The sequence below is a fragment of the Triticum urartu genome, chromosome 7A, assembly GCF_056163025.1.
Source record: "Triticum urartu cultivar PI428250 chromosome 7A, HENAU_Tu73, whole genome shotgun sequence".
NCBI classification, from domain to species: domain Eukaryota; kingdom Viridiplantae; phylum Streptophyta; class Magnoliopsida; order Poales; family Poaceae; genus Triticum; species Triticum urartu.
The window spans coordinates 744133296-744148615 of record NC_141879.1 but is presented as its reverse complement, the minus strand read 5'-3'; the positions used below and the strand labels follow the sequence as shown (position 1 = coordinate 744148615).

Below are 15320 nucleotides of genomic sequence, written 5' to 3'. Positions count from 1 at the left end.
GGTCAGTCAGATCTATAATTAATTTTGTCACTGAATCTCATGTATTAGCAATCTTTTTTTTTGAGAAAAATGTATTAGCAATCTTTTTTTTTGAGAAAAATGTATTAGCAATCAGTAGTGGTCACTAGTCAGTCCATGGAAACGAGCCCAATAAACCAATGGTTCAAGAAACGGTACAGTCCATGGACGTTTTTTTCCGTAATCTTCTCAAGTGCTATCCTATAGCAAAGGTAGGGTCAGGTGGGCCAGGATGGGCCGGGTCCGATGTGGCGAGCGCGCCCGGCCCCCGTATCCGCCCCATATTTAGCCTGGATATGGTGGGTGTCGATCAGCCTGGGCGTTTGAGACCCATTTGAGGCGTCCACCTGGGTCGAAAAAACGTGACCGGTCAGTGATCGGGCGGCCCGCCTAGACGTACGAGGTGGGTTTGAGAGGTCCGACTGTAGATATTCTAACTACTCCAATTTGTTGGTCAACCCTTTATACCATAGTTTTAAAAACCAGATCAGTGACTAAACCAGTGAAGTTGTCGGTTCATATTTTCATCAATTGATTGGACCGCCGGTTCAGCGGTTCGTCATCTGGTTTTTTAAGGCCACGCACGTATTGAGACGGCCCACTTTCGCTGGTTTTTATCCAATCCAATGTGATTTTGATGCGTTTACGGCGCCGCTATGTCTAGCTTTTAGCGAGACAGTAGCTCGAGGGATCCCGTAGTCGCCCTGCCAATAGGGAGTCTTGCACTGTTTCGTTTGCTTGCGTTTGATTTTTATATACATTTTATATTTCTAAATATTTTTGAGTATTAGTTTATTTATTTATTTATTTTATTTACTTTTTAAAATGTTGATCAGCATTAAAAAGTCTTCATGTAATGTAAAAAAGTTGTTTGCATAGTTTGTAGAAAATGTTCACAATATTCAAAAAATAATTTTCATATTTGAAAGATGTTCATATGTTTAAACATAAGTTCGTGGCATTTAAAAAAATAATTCATACAATGTCAAAATTTGTTTGTGCAATCTTCAGAAAATGTTTCGTACCATTCAAAAAAGGTTCATGAGTTTGAAGAAAATTTCCGTAGCACTTAAAAACTGTTTGCACAACTAAAAATAATATTCATGGCATTTATGAAAAATGGTCATTGTGTGTTTAAGAAAATTTCACATTCTATTTTGAAGATGTTTAATGTACATTTGACAAATGTTCAAGGTGTATTTAAAAAAGTATTCAAATTGTATTTGGAAAATATTTAACGTATATCCAAATAGGTTCAACATGTATATGCATTTTTCAATTTGTATTTAAATAAAGTCAACGTGTATTTTAAAAATGCAAAAAAAGGGAAAGGAATGAAAAACATAAAATTCAATAATGAGACTGATGAAAACCAATAGAGAAAATAAACAGGCAATAAAAATGAAGTATACCAAGAAAACACCGAATAACAAAAAAGAAAAAATAATTCGAAAGGTTCTAAAACAAGTTTTGTTTTGAGAAACTGGTTCTAAAACAAGTCTGTACCAGTCAGTACTACCTTCCCAAATCCGGACCATTGGGCCCACCCACTAAGGTGGCCTCAGAGGCGAGCTCAGGTTATATCTTGCTGTACAGCGAGATATAGCTTTTTCTCAGTTGTACAGATCTATTTTTGAGCCATTTACTAGAAAACTAATTAAAAGGTTGCCTACTGTGAAACTTTAAACAAATGCTGACAAATTTTATTCCTTTTCAACATCTTTTCAAGAATTTTAATAAATGCTTCCAAGTTTGAAAAAAAATCAGTGGATTTTAAGAATGTTTGCAACTTTATAAAAATATGTTATGTAATTAAAATATTTTTTAGGATGTTTAAAATGCTTATCAAATTACAAATATTCCCCAATTAAAAATAATTTCTGAAAATTTTAAAATGGTCTCAAACTAAAAAAATCATGCTTTCTAAAAATAATATTAGCAAATTAAAAAAACATTCGTGAATTTGTGGGAAAAAAACACCACCTCAATGTTCTAGCATGCATGCCTCTTCGGTGAGTTCTAGTAGACCAAGATTGTCCCAAACCTCCCTTGCAACATTACATTCAAATAGCACATGCTTTATATCTTCATAATAGACTGAGCACACTGTACACAAATAGTTACTCATTACAATATTCTCGTATGCTATGTATGTCATTTGGAGAAGCTTAAAAACATATTATACAATGAATTAGCTCTTAGCCTAACAAGTAACTTTTACACGCTCTTAAAATAATGCGATGGTTAAAATTAAACTAGAAAATATAAGAGATGACATCTAGTACATTGGTTAGAATTGTCTTATCTTCTTTTCTTGAGAGACCTTCTCTTAGGTAAGAGATGGCAAGCCTTTTTTCCTCCATTCACTCTCGTTAAATCATCAATGATCTTAGGTGACATTGCGAAGACAGGATCATTGTACACGACCTAAGGTAGCTAGCTCTATACGAGTGTGTCATGTGGGAGGGCTGGTGCAGGATGCACTGATGACGGCCCACATGACTCGAAACGACAACAAATGTATCATTGGCAGTGCCAACGATACCTGCCATTGTTCGCACCGACATGTCGGAGTACTACCGGTGAAATATTATATTTTAGAAATTTATGTCATAAAAATAATATTTAAAATATTCCCCCAAATGACATGTACTACCTTGCTTGTGTCCATCTAGTGGCCCCACAACCACCCGAAGTCAGAAGGGAGTACCTCGCTTTTGTACACCCCAGAGAGTGCCACCAAAGCATTAATGAGCCATAGAGAAAGACATTCATTTATTCATGTTAGATGAGCCCGAATTATTGTGTAACTGGCCCGTGCCTGGAGCCACCCACCCTATATGGATAGGAAATCATGGAATACCTTACTTTCCGTCCGGTTATCCAACCAAATGATACCATCAATGGGCCCTAGAGAAAGACATCGATATATTTGTGCAAGTCACCATTTTAGCATGGATTAATGTGCATGTGGTTCCATGTCAGAAGATGCCCACCTCACGCTTTCAAACAACCTAGTCGAAATGTGGAATTTTAAAGAGCCTAAAAGAAAGACATGGATTTATTCGTGCTAGTCACTGTTTCTGTTTGGATTAATGCACATATTACCGGGAGCCATCCGCCTTAAATTGGCAGGAACCAGGGAGTATCTTGCTTCTGTCTAGTTGTCTAGCCGAATAGTACCATCAATCATTTGTTGTAGAGAAAGACATCAATTTATTTGTTCTAGTCACTACATAGATGGCTAGATGCCAAGAGTCGTCCCCTCAAATTGACAAGGAGTACATTACTTCCGCCTGGCTATCCAACCGAATAGTACCATAAATTATTAATGAGCCTTAGAGAAAGATAACGATTTATTCATGCTTGTCACCATTTTAGCTTGGATTAACGTGCCGATGGCTACATAGTGGGAGTCGCCCATTTCTAATTGGTAGGAAGAACCTCGCTTCTGTCCAGCTACCCAGCAGAAGAGTGTCATCAAGTAATACTGAGCGATAGACAAAGCCATCAATTTATTCGTGCTAGTCACAATTTTAGCCTAGACATCAAACCAGTAGGAACCAAGGAGTACCTTGTGTCTATCTGGTTATCTTGGGGAACAATATTGCCGAGTATTAATGAACCCTAGAAAACATCAATTTTTTCATGCCAGTTGATATGTCTTATACGTATCTATATTTTTTTATTGTTTCATGCTATAATTATATCATGATGGCATAATATTGGCATCAAATTTTATATTTTCTTGATTAACCTATTAATACAGTGCAAAGTGCCAGTTGTTGTTTTTTGGATTTAAAAAAAATCAATTTTTCAGGGACCAAAAAACCAAGAAAAATACTAAGTTTCATGAAGAAATGAAGCCGGAGGGACCTGGACCCACCTGGACCCCCTAGGCCACATGCCACTGGTCGGCGCTAGCATCCAAGGGGGAGCATGGCCGCCATAGATGTTGCCTCCATCGCCTCTTTCTTCCGCTGCCTTTATATACTCTTGAAAACCTCACAAATATTAATAGAGGATTTTTGCGCCGCCCACCTCTCTGCTCCATGAGATCCAATCAGGTACTCTGCCAAGGAGGAATTCATCACACATATCATTTACATGAACATTGCTGCCACTGTGTTCATGTGTGAGTAGTCCTTTTTGTACTATTGGAACATAACTATTTTTTCCATTATAATATGGCATCAGCCCACATCCTAATAAGATGGCATCATCCCACGTCCTAATAAGTTGGATGAACCATTTTTCTTCTTATAATGGCAATGGTGGGTAATTATTTCACTCAAAACTAGTCTAATTGTTATAAAATTCCAGCCTATTAAATAGTCAGTCAGATGTTTTTGTTTTTAAGGGGTTTTCTAGCATTTTTTATCTTTTTTCTCGGGAGCCCGTCGATTAATTTTAATATATAATAGATTGTCAGTCAGATGTTTTTAGTTTTGAGGGATTTTCTAGCATTTTTATCCTTTTCTGGTGAGCCCGTCAATTACTTTTAATATATAATATATTAGGTTGTGTTGGCTCCTTCCAAAAAAGCCTTGTACATATTGGTTTATGGGCCATAAAAAACTAGGGCCCAATATATACATGTGTAACCAATAAAAACACATCTTCCGTGGGAACTGGGCTTACAAGGAGGCAGGTCGATGCTCAGAGTAACATATGTGTTATACCATGACTTACCAAATGTCTTGGTATTTTCTAGTTTCTCTTAGTGTATCATTCCTAGTTGCTATCTCAGTTTCTAAGTTAAGGCCCAAAGCAAGGTCCATGTTATACTGGCGTATTATGGATTAAAGGACGACCACTTCTAGACTAGATAGTTCATAGATAGTACAGGATATGGATGTAATAAATGGGATCATTGATATATTAGGACGTAATCAATGTGATCAACAAAGGATTTGGACGCAATTAACAACCAAACAAATTTGACCACAATTATTTTGTATATTAGAGTAAAACTTAGTTGGGTTTAACTCCCATTTAATACTTCTTGATAAGGATATGGATGTAGTCAAATGGAAATCATTTAATATTTCAATTTTTGTAAGTGTTAATAGTTCTATATATGGATGTGAATACTTACATCATAAGAAAGACATATCAGTGGTTGCAAAGAAGGATGTCAATGCATTCACATATGTATATTTGGACGAGAGTTAATAGTATCCATAAACTAGCACCTTTTATGAGTTATGTATGTTAATTCTTACTAAATATTTACATAATCTTAGCATAGTCAAATAGCACTCCCATACAACCCTTTTATTCTATATAAGGGGAGTACATCTTCTCATATCCTACACCAATATGCTGTTAGCCAATAGTACCTGTAAATCTCTAGTTTTTTGTAGATACTTGTGCTTCCTATTTGTAGTAGTAAGTTTCTTCCTCTTTGTCCACAATAGTATGCCGAGGAAAGAGAGGCGGTCAGGTGTGGCATACATCCAGAATGACAAAGACCGTGATCTCACCTTCTACAAGCGACGTTCCGGTTTGTTCAAGAGGGCGTCTGACATCTCTGCCCTCACTAGGGCTAGGGTTGCAGTCGTCCTAGAGACAAAGAATGGAAAGATGCACTCATTTGGGACGCCATTGGCCGATCCCATTGTTGATGCTTTCCTATTTGGAGCTCCACCAGCAGTTCCCTCCACCAATGAGGCAACCACTGCTAGGATTGGAAGCCTACAAAACGAGGTGGCTCAGTTGGACATGGAGAACATGACCGAGGAAGACCGAAACAAACTTTCGATCCTTCGTATGAAAAGTATCCAAGAAGAGAATCCAAGTATGGTGGCAAATCTTATCTTCACGAAGGAACAAGATCTCGGTCTTGAAGCTCTAAATAAGCTCTTCAGTGAGCTCTCTCGGGTCCAAAAAGACATTAGATGCCGGCTACCTCCATTGCATGGTCGTGAAGCCAAGACCAGTGGCACATGTGTAGCACAAGATCTGCAAGTACCAAGTGTTCTGCTGACAGATCATTTGGGTACTACTCATTCACTAATGCAGCCATCGTGGCCTCACAATCTCTCACAACTCCAGCCACCTGCAGATCCACTACCATCACAACCAGAACAAACTTCGGTACCACTTTTTCCTATGCAGGTACCACAAATGTTTGACTTTGCGCCACCATCTTTAGCTCCACACTTGGCTTCCCATGTCCAACCCATACCAAATCAGGTACATGAGCAAACTCAACCCGAGGAGTTGCATGTTCAGAACTATGAAAGTCCTTGCAACATAGTGCAGCCACAACAAAGTGATGCAAACCACGACTCAACCTTAGGGCATAATTTGGAGGCCTCTCCACTATTTGGGTACTCGAGTGGCAATGCCTTTTCTATTAATGACCCATTTAACACTGAACAATGGGGTCATGCTCTATCAGATCAGTCGTTCTACAATAGTTTCCTAGGGATGGATGATTACTTAGGCTCTAGCGGTACTGATCTAGGACAGTCTTCCATGGTAAATGGTGGATGGGTTGATGTGCCGCCCTCTTCTACTGGACAAGATATTGATGGTCTTATAGACTATGGAGAGCTTTTGTAGATGCTATTTAGCGCTTACATTTAAGAGCTAAATTGAAATAAAATATATTTGTTTCCAAATTCATTATCCTTTGGACTATTTTCTTAATTAGGATCTTTGGGAAAAATATGCATGCTAAGTGTTCCAGGTCTTGGTCCATGATGTGTTTTCATCAATACCTACAATTTTGTTTTTTATTGTTGTTTAGATTATTTTCATCTTACGAATGAAGGAAGTGGAACATGTATTTCAACAATGCACCTTTTATAATATTGTGAGGCAAACATTAGCGTGTCAACTAAAAACAGAAGCCATGCTCATTAAATAAATAAATTAAAAGATAGAAAACAAATCCAAACTTCAACTCAAGAGACTAGAATCCATTACTTCTGATTGCATAACACTACCAAGAACAACAACTGCACCTCATATTAATTAATAAATATGAGAAATCATGGTTTTCTTAATAGACGTGAATAGACCGTTGGCCAGCGACGGTGATCGGAGATATTTATGGTTGGGATTGTTTACCGTTTGGCACCTTTCCAAAAGAGCTAAAAATTAGATGATTTGTTTCCATCTAACCCAGATATAAATTGATACATATCTACTGTTGGGAATGGGACGTTCCGTTAATAGCATCTACAGCCGGGACTTGGCAAATCCAATCCCTCAAATGCCCGGACACGTGAATTACCATATCTCAAATCCATACAAACCATGCAACTACGTCGATGCACACACATCGTCCGACTACTCCATCACACTACACTATACATGCCATCGGACTAGCAAAATTTGGCATGTCTATGGTGGAGTTTACCCACGACTGCCCTTGCCCTTCCCGACGCCTTTGCTGTCCTCGCGGAAGTACCGGTCGAAAAAGCAGTACAGATCGAGCTGGATCTGCTCGTCGCCGGTGCTGACCTCGCCGTCTTCTTCGATGGTAGTCCAGCCATGGCACGGACCGCCCGTTTCTTCTCTCGGGCGAGGGCGCGCGTGTTCCTCCGCAGCCGTTTCTTCACAATGCGGGTGCAGATGGCTTCTCCTCTGCGGCCGCCTGCGCCGCCGTATCAACCGCCTCCACTGCCGCCATTTTCGCCGCGATACGGGACTCGGCGGCCCTTATCCTCTCCTTCCCACAGCGGGCCTCCCGTTACCGCTGGGACTCATAGTCTCCCCGGCCGGTGATGAGGAAGGAGAGGTGTTCCGGCTGCCGGGTGAAGAAAATATGCCCTAGAGGCAATAATAAAGTTATTATTTATTTCCTTATAATCATGATAAATGTTTATTATTCATGCTAGAATTGTATTAACCGGAAACATAATACATGTGTGAATACATAGACAAACAAAGTGTCACTAGTATGCCTCTACTTGACTAGCTCGTTAATCAAAGATGGTTATGTTTCCTAACCATGAACAATGAGTTGTTATTTGATTAACGAGGTCACATCATTAGTTGAATGATCTGATTGACATGACCCATTCCATTAGCTTAGCACCCGATCGTTTAGTATGTTGCTATTGCTTTTCTTCATGACTTATACATGTTCCTATAACTATGAGATTATGCAACTCCCGTTTGCCGGAGGAACACTTTGGGTACTACCAAACGTCACAACGTAACTGGGTGATTATAAAGGAGTATTACAGGTGTCTCCAATGGTACATGTTGGGTTGGCGTATTTCGAGATTAGGTTTTGTCACTCCGATTGTCGGAGAGGTATCTCTGGGCCCTCTCGGTAATGCACATCACATAAGCCTTGCAAGCACTGCAACTAATATGTTAGTTGTGAGATGATGTATTACGGAACGAGTAAAGAGACTTGCCGGTAACGAGATTGAACTAGGTATTGGATACCGACGATCGAATCTCGGGCAAGTAACATACCGATGACAAAGGGAACAACGTATGTTGTTATGCGGTCTGACCGATAAAGATCTTCGTAGAATATGTAGGAGTCTCGAAATGGTCGAGACGTAAAGATTGATATATTGGAAGCCTATGTTTAGATATCAGAAGTGTTCCGGATGAAATCGGGATTTTACCGGAATACCGGGAGGGTTACCGGAACCCCCCGGGAGCTATATGGGCCATAGTGGGCCTTGGTGGAAAAGAGAAGGGGCTGCCCTAGATGGGCTGTGCGCCTCCCCCTTCCCCTAGTCCTATTAGGACTAGGAGAGGTGGCCGGCCCCCTCCTCCTCTTTTCCCCCTCCGCGAATCCTATTCCGACTAGGATTGGGGGGGGGGGGAATCCTACTCCTAGAGGGAGTAGGACTCTCCTGCGCCTCCCTCCTTGGCCGGCCAGCCTCCCCCCCTCTACTCCTTTATATACGGAGGCAGGGGACACCTCTAGACACACAAGTTGATCCACGTGATCTATTCCTTAGCCGTGTGCGGTGCCCCCTGCCACCATATTCCTCGATAATACTGTAGCGGAGTTTAGGCGAAGCCCTGCTGCTGTAGTTCATCAAGATCGTCACCACGCCGTCGTGCTGACGGAACTCTTCCCCGACACTTTGCTGGATCGGAGTCCGGGGATCGTCATCGAGCTGAACGTGTGCTCGAACTCGGAGGTGTCGTAGTTTCGGTGCTTGATCGGTTGGATCGTGAAGACGTACGACTACTTCCTCTACGTTGTGTCATCGCTTCCGCAGTCGGTCTGCGTTGGGTACGTAGACAACACTCTCCCCCTCGTTGCTATGCATCACATGATCTTGCGTGTGCGTAGGAAATTTTTTGAAATTACTACGAAACCCAACACCGGGACCACAAGGATCCAGCACCAGAGGACCCGAGCGCCCGGTGAGCTGACGCTAAGGCGTCGCGGCGCACGGATGGACCCGTCCGCTGGCCAGGCACTATCATTGTCAGCGGAGGAGTGCAATGCGGACTGCCATTGCCTCTTCCAACCCACACGGGATGACACCCCGGTCGACGAATCCAGACTGGCCGGAGTCTGATCCGCTGCCTGCCATGGCGGAGAAGGCCGGAAACCGCCGGAGGTGAGCTGGGGTGGCAGAGGGGAGTGGAGTGAAGTGGCTAGGGTTTGCTTTGGCGAGAGGATGGGGACGAATATAAGTAGGGTCGGGTGGGCCAGCATGGGCCGGGTTCGACGTGGTAGGCGTGCTCGGGTGTCCCATATTTGGCTTGGATATGGTGGATGCCGATCAGCCCGGGTGTTTGAGGCCCGTTTGAGTCGTCTATCTGGATCGAAAAAACGTGACCAGTTAGTGAACAGGCGGCCCGCCTCGTGCGTGAAAGATCGTGGATGTCACCTAGAGGGGGGGGGGTGAATAGGTGTTTTAAAATAATTACGGTTTAGGCTTGAACAAATGCGGAATAAACCTAGCGGTTAATTTGTCAAGCACAAAACCTAAAACAACTAGGCTCACCTATGTGCACCAACAACTTAAGCTAAGCAAGATAAGCAACTATGTGATAGCAAGATATATGACAAGAAACAATATGACTATCACAAAGTAAAGTGCATAAGTAAAAGGGCTCGGGTAAGAGATAACCGAGGCACGCGGAGACGATGATGTATCCCGAAGTTCACACCCTTGCGGATGCTAATCTCCGTTTGGAGCGGTGTGGAGGCACAATGATCCCCAAGAAGCCAGTAGGGCCACCGTAATCTCCTCACGCCCTCGCACAATGCAAGATGCCATGATTCCACTAAGGGACCCTTGAGGACAGTCACCGAACCCGTACAAATGGCAACCCTTAGGGGCGGTTACCGAACCCGTACACTTTGGCAACCCTTGGGGGCGGTCACCGAAACCCGTCAAATTACTCGGGGCGATCTCCACAACCTAATTGGAGATGCCGACGCTTGCCCGAAGCTTTACACCATAATGATTGAGCTCCGAACACCACAAAGGTTGGGGTTAACTCCCCAACGACACCACGAAGCTTTACCACAATGGAATATGGCTCTGAGGTGACCTCAACCGTCTAGGGCGCCCAAGCACCCAAGAGGAACAAGCTCAAGGGTCCCAAGCACCCAAGAGTAATAAGCTTCTCAACTTGTAACTTCCACGTATCACCATGGAGAACTCAAACCGATGCACCAAATGCAATGGCAAGGGCACACAGAGTGCCCAAGTCCTTCTCTCCCAAATCCCACCGAAGCAACAAATGCTAGGGAGGAAAATGAGAGGAAGAACAAAGAAGAGAACACGATGAACTCCAAGATCTAGATCCAAGGGGTTCCCCTCACATAGAGGAGAAAGTGATTGGTGGAAATGTGGATCTAGATCTCCTCTCTCTTTTCCCTAAAAAACTAGCAAGAATCCATGGAGGGATTGAGAGTTAGAAAGCTCGAAGAAGGTCAACAATGAGGGAAGAACACGAGCTCAAAGGATAAGGTTGAATGGGGAAGAAGACCCTCTTTTATAGGAGCTCCTGAATCCAATCGTTATGTGCTCAGTCCGCGCACGAGCGATACTACCGCTAAGGGGGGCGGTACTACCGCCCGGGCGATAGAACACGGAGAGCGGAGCGAAACATAGTGCGAGGCAGAGCCGTATGAGCGGCACTACCGCTGGAGCCAGCGGTACTACCGGTGGCCGCAACGGTACTGCCGCTTGGCCCAACGATACTACCGCTGGGACCGCGCATAGCGCCTACCACGAGCATAGGGAGAAGGAACAGGGAGGAGGGCCATTGAGCGGCACTAGGGGCGGTGGTAGCCGCGGTACTACCGCACATGAGCGGTACTACTGCTCCTACTGCCGCCGAACCCGACACGAGAAAACCACGTCTCGAGTCGAGGCGGTACCAGCGCGGATCCGGAGCCGAACTATCGCTTATGGCCATGGGCGGTACTACCGCTGTGGGACAGCGGTACTACCGCTTGTGGCGATACGCGGTACTGCCGCTCTGGCCCAGCGGTACTACCGTTGGCGCCATCCTACAGCCACTTCCACGAAAACAAGAATACTCCACGGAAAACCAGAACTGCCATAACTTCTGCATATGAGTTCCGAATTGAGCAAACTCAAGCTTGTTGGAAACAAGAGGACGAGTAGCATCAAAACATCGACTGATTATAGTAAGAAGAGGCAGGGTAGGTATGCCTAACAAATAGAGGAGTGAAACCTCCAACTGAGAAGAACCGGCAAAACCTCCAACATCGAAAACATCATAAAAAATGCATGTGAACTCCGTTTTCGATGAACTTGAGCTTGTCATTAAGATGACCATAAGCTCCAAAACTCTCAAAGAGAAGAACCAAACAAGAACCAAAAAAGATAATGCAAGGATGCAATGGTTTGAGCTCTCTACGAACGATACGATCAAGCTACTCATCGAGAGCCCCCCTTGATAGTACGGCAATCGATCCTATAACCCGGTCTCCCAACTACCACTATGAGACCGGTAAAATAGAAAACCTATCAAGGGAAAACCTTTGTCTTGCACATGGTCCACTTGAGCTAGATGATGACGATCTTGACTTCCTCAAGTTGGATCACCTTTCTTGATTGTGTTGGCTTGATGAAGACTAGTAGATTGCTCCCCCATACTCCACTATGGGTGAGCAACTCTTCCGCACATCTTCACAAGTCCATTGTCACCACAATGGACGGCAAGCTTCAAGCACTCGATCTCTTCGTGATGCATCACTTGAACTTGCACACGGCAACCTAACCCCACATCGAACTCTCACGAAGACCATGGATTAGTATACAAAGCGTAATTGACAATGCTTACCATACCATGGGATCACTTGATACCTCAGTACATCTTGTATACTTTGTGTGTTGATCAACTTGATTCATTCTTGACTTAATCTTGATCAACCTTGAATCTTTCCAATTCTCTTTATTTGGATGATGTCTTGAAGGTAGACATGAATGATCACACAATCTTCTTCTTCAAGACATGCTTGCAATAAGCTCAACACTCACATGACCAATCTTTGGATAATTCCTTGAATAGCACCTTGGTCGACACCAACTGTCCTTGAAACCAACATATGTACTCCAAGAAAAATCTATGGACAAAACCTTCAAATATAACTCAAGGCAATCATTAGTCCATAGAGATTGTCATCAATTACCAAAACCAAACATGGGGGCACCGCATGTTCTTTCAGCGCGTATGAGGCGGGTTTGAGAGGTCCGGCTGTAGATGCTCTAAATACTCCAATTTGTTGGTCAACCCTTTATACCATAGTTTTAAACCAGTGAAGTTGTCAGTTCAAGTTTTCATCGATTGATTTGACCGTCGGTTCACCAGTTTGTCATCCGATTTTTTAAGGCTACAAAAAGTATTTTATTTAGTAGTAAAAGATGGTCAAATAAGCTCATTTCCATTTCTTTTACAGCATCATGTACTTTTTTTTGGAATGAGTGGATGACAGCAACGTGGACTAGGCCGCTGTTGCTGGTAGTCGAGCAAACGGCCACGCATGTATTGAGACGGCCCACTTTGGCTGGTTTTCATCCAATCCAATGTGATTGTGATGCGTTTACGGCGCCGCTACGTAGGCAAATCCTATTTAGCATTGCAGGCGTCTGTTAATGTGCATTCTGCAAAGGAGCTGGGCCGCCCCATATAATTTGTTTTCCAAACACAAAAAATGAGCATGATCCCGGTTTCGAACCGGCAACCACTTCACGGTGAGCCTTCGTTCTCTTTATTGCGTCCACTGCACCAGTAGTTGACTGATTGTTCTCTTTTTCTCTTATTCTTTACTTCGGTTCTGCTTTTTTTCGTCTTCTTTTTCATTTTTTCTTCTGCTTTTCTGTTTCTTATTTTTGTTTTCTTTATTGCGTCCTTATTAAAATTCATGAACCTTTTTTTTCTAAATTGATAAACTGTTTTTATATTTTGATGAACGCTTTTCAAATTCCATGAACTTTCTTCAAATTTGATGAACTTTTTTTTCAAATCCGATGAACTTTTTTGAAAAGTTGATGAACTTTTCTAAATTCGATGAACTTTTTCAAAATTTAGTGAACTTTTTCAAATTCGATGAACTTTTTTCTAATTCATGATGGTTTTCGAATCTGTGGACATTGAATTTTTGTTCACGTTTATGCTTGAAAAGAAATCAAGTTTTGTAAATAGCGCGGCTACTATTTTGTTATTGAAATCTACGGGCACCAATATTACAACCAAGGCATTGTAGCACAAGTGGTCAACCGAACGCGCGTTGAACGAAATGGCGCCTGTTCGACCCCCCCCCCCCCACAAGCCCCTTTTTGGGTGTTTTTTCGCACTATTTAATAATTTTTGCGCTGCTGTTCATGGGCCGGCCCACTGGCGTGCTGCAGTGAGCGCCAGTTGGCTCAACTGGCGCCTGAAGCGCTGATTAGGAGGTGCCCGCTATGTCTAGCTTTTAGCGAGATAGTAGCTCGAGGGATCCCGTAGTGGCCCTGCCAGTAGGGAGTCTTGTTATGTTTCGTTTGTTTATGTTTGATTTATATATATTTTATATTTCTAAATTTTTTTGAGTATTATTTTATTTATTTATTTATTTTATTTATTTTTTAAAATGTTGATCAGCATTAAAAAGTCTTCATGTAATGTAAAAAAGTTGTTTGCATAGTTTGTAGAAAATTTTCACAATATTCAAAAAATTATTATCATATTAGAAAGATGTTCATGTGTTTAAAAATAAGTTCGCGGAATTTTTAAAAAGAATCCATACAAAGTTAAAATTTGTTTGTGCAATCTTCAGAAAATGTTTCATACCATTCAAAAAAGGTTCATGTATTTGAAGAAAATTTCCTTAGTACTTCAAAACTGTTTGCACAATTAAAAATAATATTCATGGCATTTATGAAAAATGGTCATTGTGTGTTTAAGAAAATTTCACATTGTATTCTGAAGATGTTTAATGTACATTTGACAAATGTTCAAGGTGTATTTAAAAAAGTATTCAAATTGTATTTGAAAAATGTTTAACGTGTATCCAAATAGGTTCAACATGTATATGCATTTTTCAATGTGTATTTAAATAAAGTCAACGTGTATTTGAAAAATGCAAAAAAGAGAGAAAGGAATGAAAAACATAAAATTCAATAATGAGACTGATGAAAACCAATAGAGAAAATAAATAGGAAATAAAAATGAAGCATACCAAGAAAACACCGAATAACAAAAAGGAAAAAAATAACTCGAAAGATTCTAAAACAAGTATTTTTTTTGAGAAACTGGTTCTAAAACAAGTCTGTACCAGTCAGTACTACCTTTCCAAATCCGGACCATTGGGTCCACCCACTAAGGTGGGCTCAGAGGCGAGCTCAGGTTATATCTTGCTGTACAGCGAGATATAGCTTTTTCTCAGTTGTACAGATCTATTTTTGAGCCGTTTACTAGAAAACTAATTAAAAGGTTGCCTACTGTGAAAATTTTAACAAATGCTGACGATTTTTTATTCCTTTTCAACATCTTTTCAAGAATTTTAATAAATGCTTCCAAGTTTGAAAAAAAATCCGTGGATTTTAAGAACGTTTGCAACTTTATAAAAATATATTATGTAATTAAAATAATTTTTTAGGATGTTTAAAATGCTTATCAAATTACAAATATTCCCCAATTAAAAATAATATCTGAAAATTTTAAAATGTTCTCGAACTAAAAAAATCATGCTTTCTAAAAATAATATTAGCAAATTTAAAAAACATTCGTGAATTTGTGATGAAAAAAAACACCACCTCAATGTTCTAGCATGCATGCCTCTTCGGTGAGTTCCAGTAGACCAAGATTGTCCCCAACCTCCCTTGCAATATTACATT

At 41.5% G+C, this 15320-nt stretch overlaps 1 protein-coding gene across 1 annotated transcript; it reads left to right on the top strand.

Annotated features, from left to right (window-relative positions):
• Positions 1-5340: 5340 nt before the first annotated feature.
• Positions 5341-6588, top strand: LOC147962637 (uncharacterized). Its single transcript, XM_087536824.1, has one exon. The coding sequence runs from the start codon at positions 5341-5343 to the stop codon at positions 6586-6588; it is 1248 nt and encodes a 415-aa protein (XP_087392950.1).
• The last annotated feature ends 8732 nt before the right edge of the window (positions 6589-15320 follow it).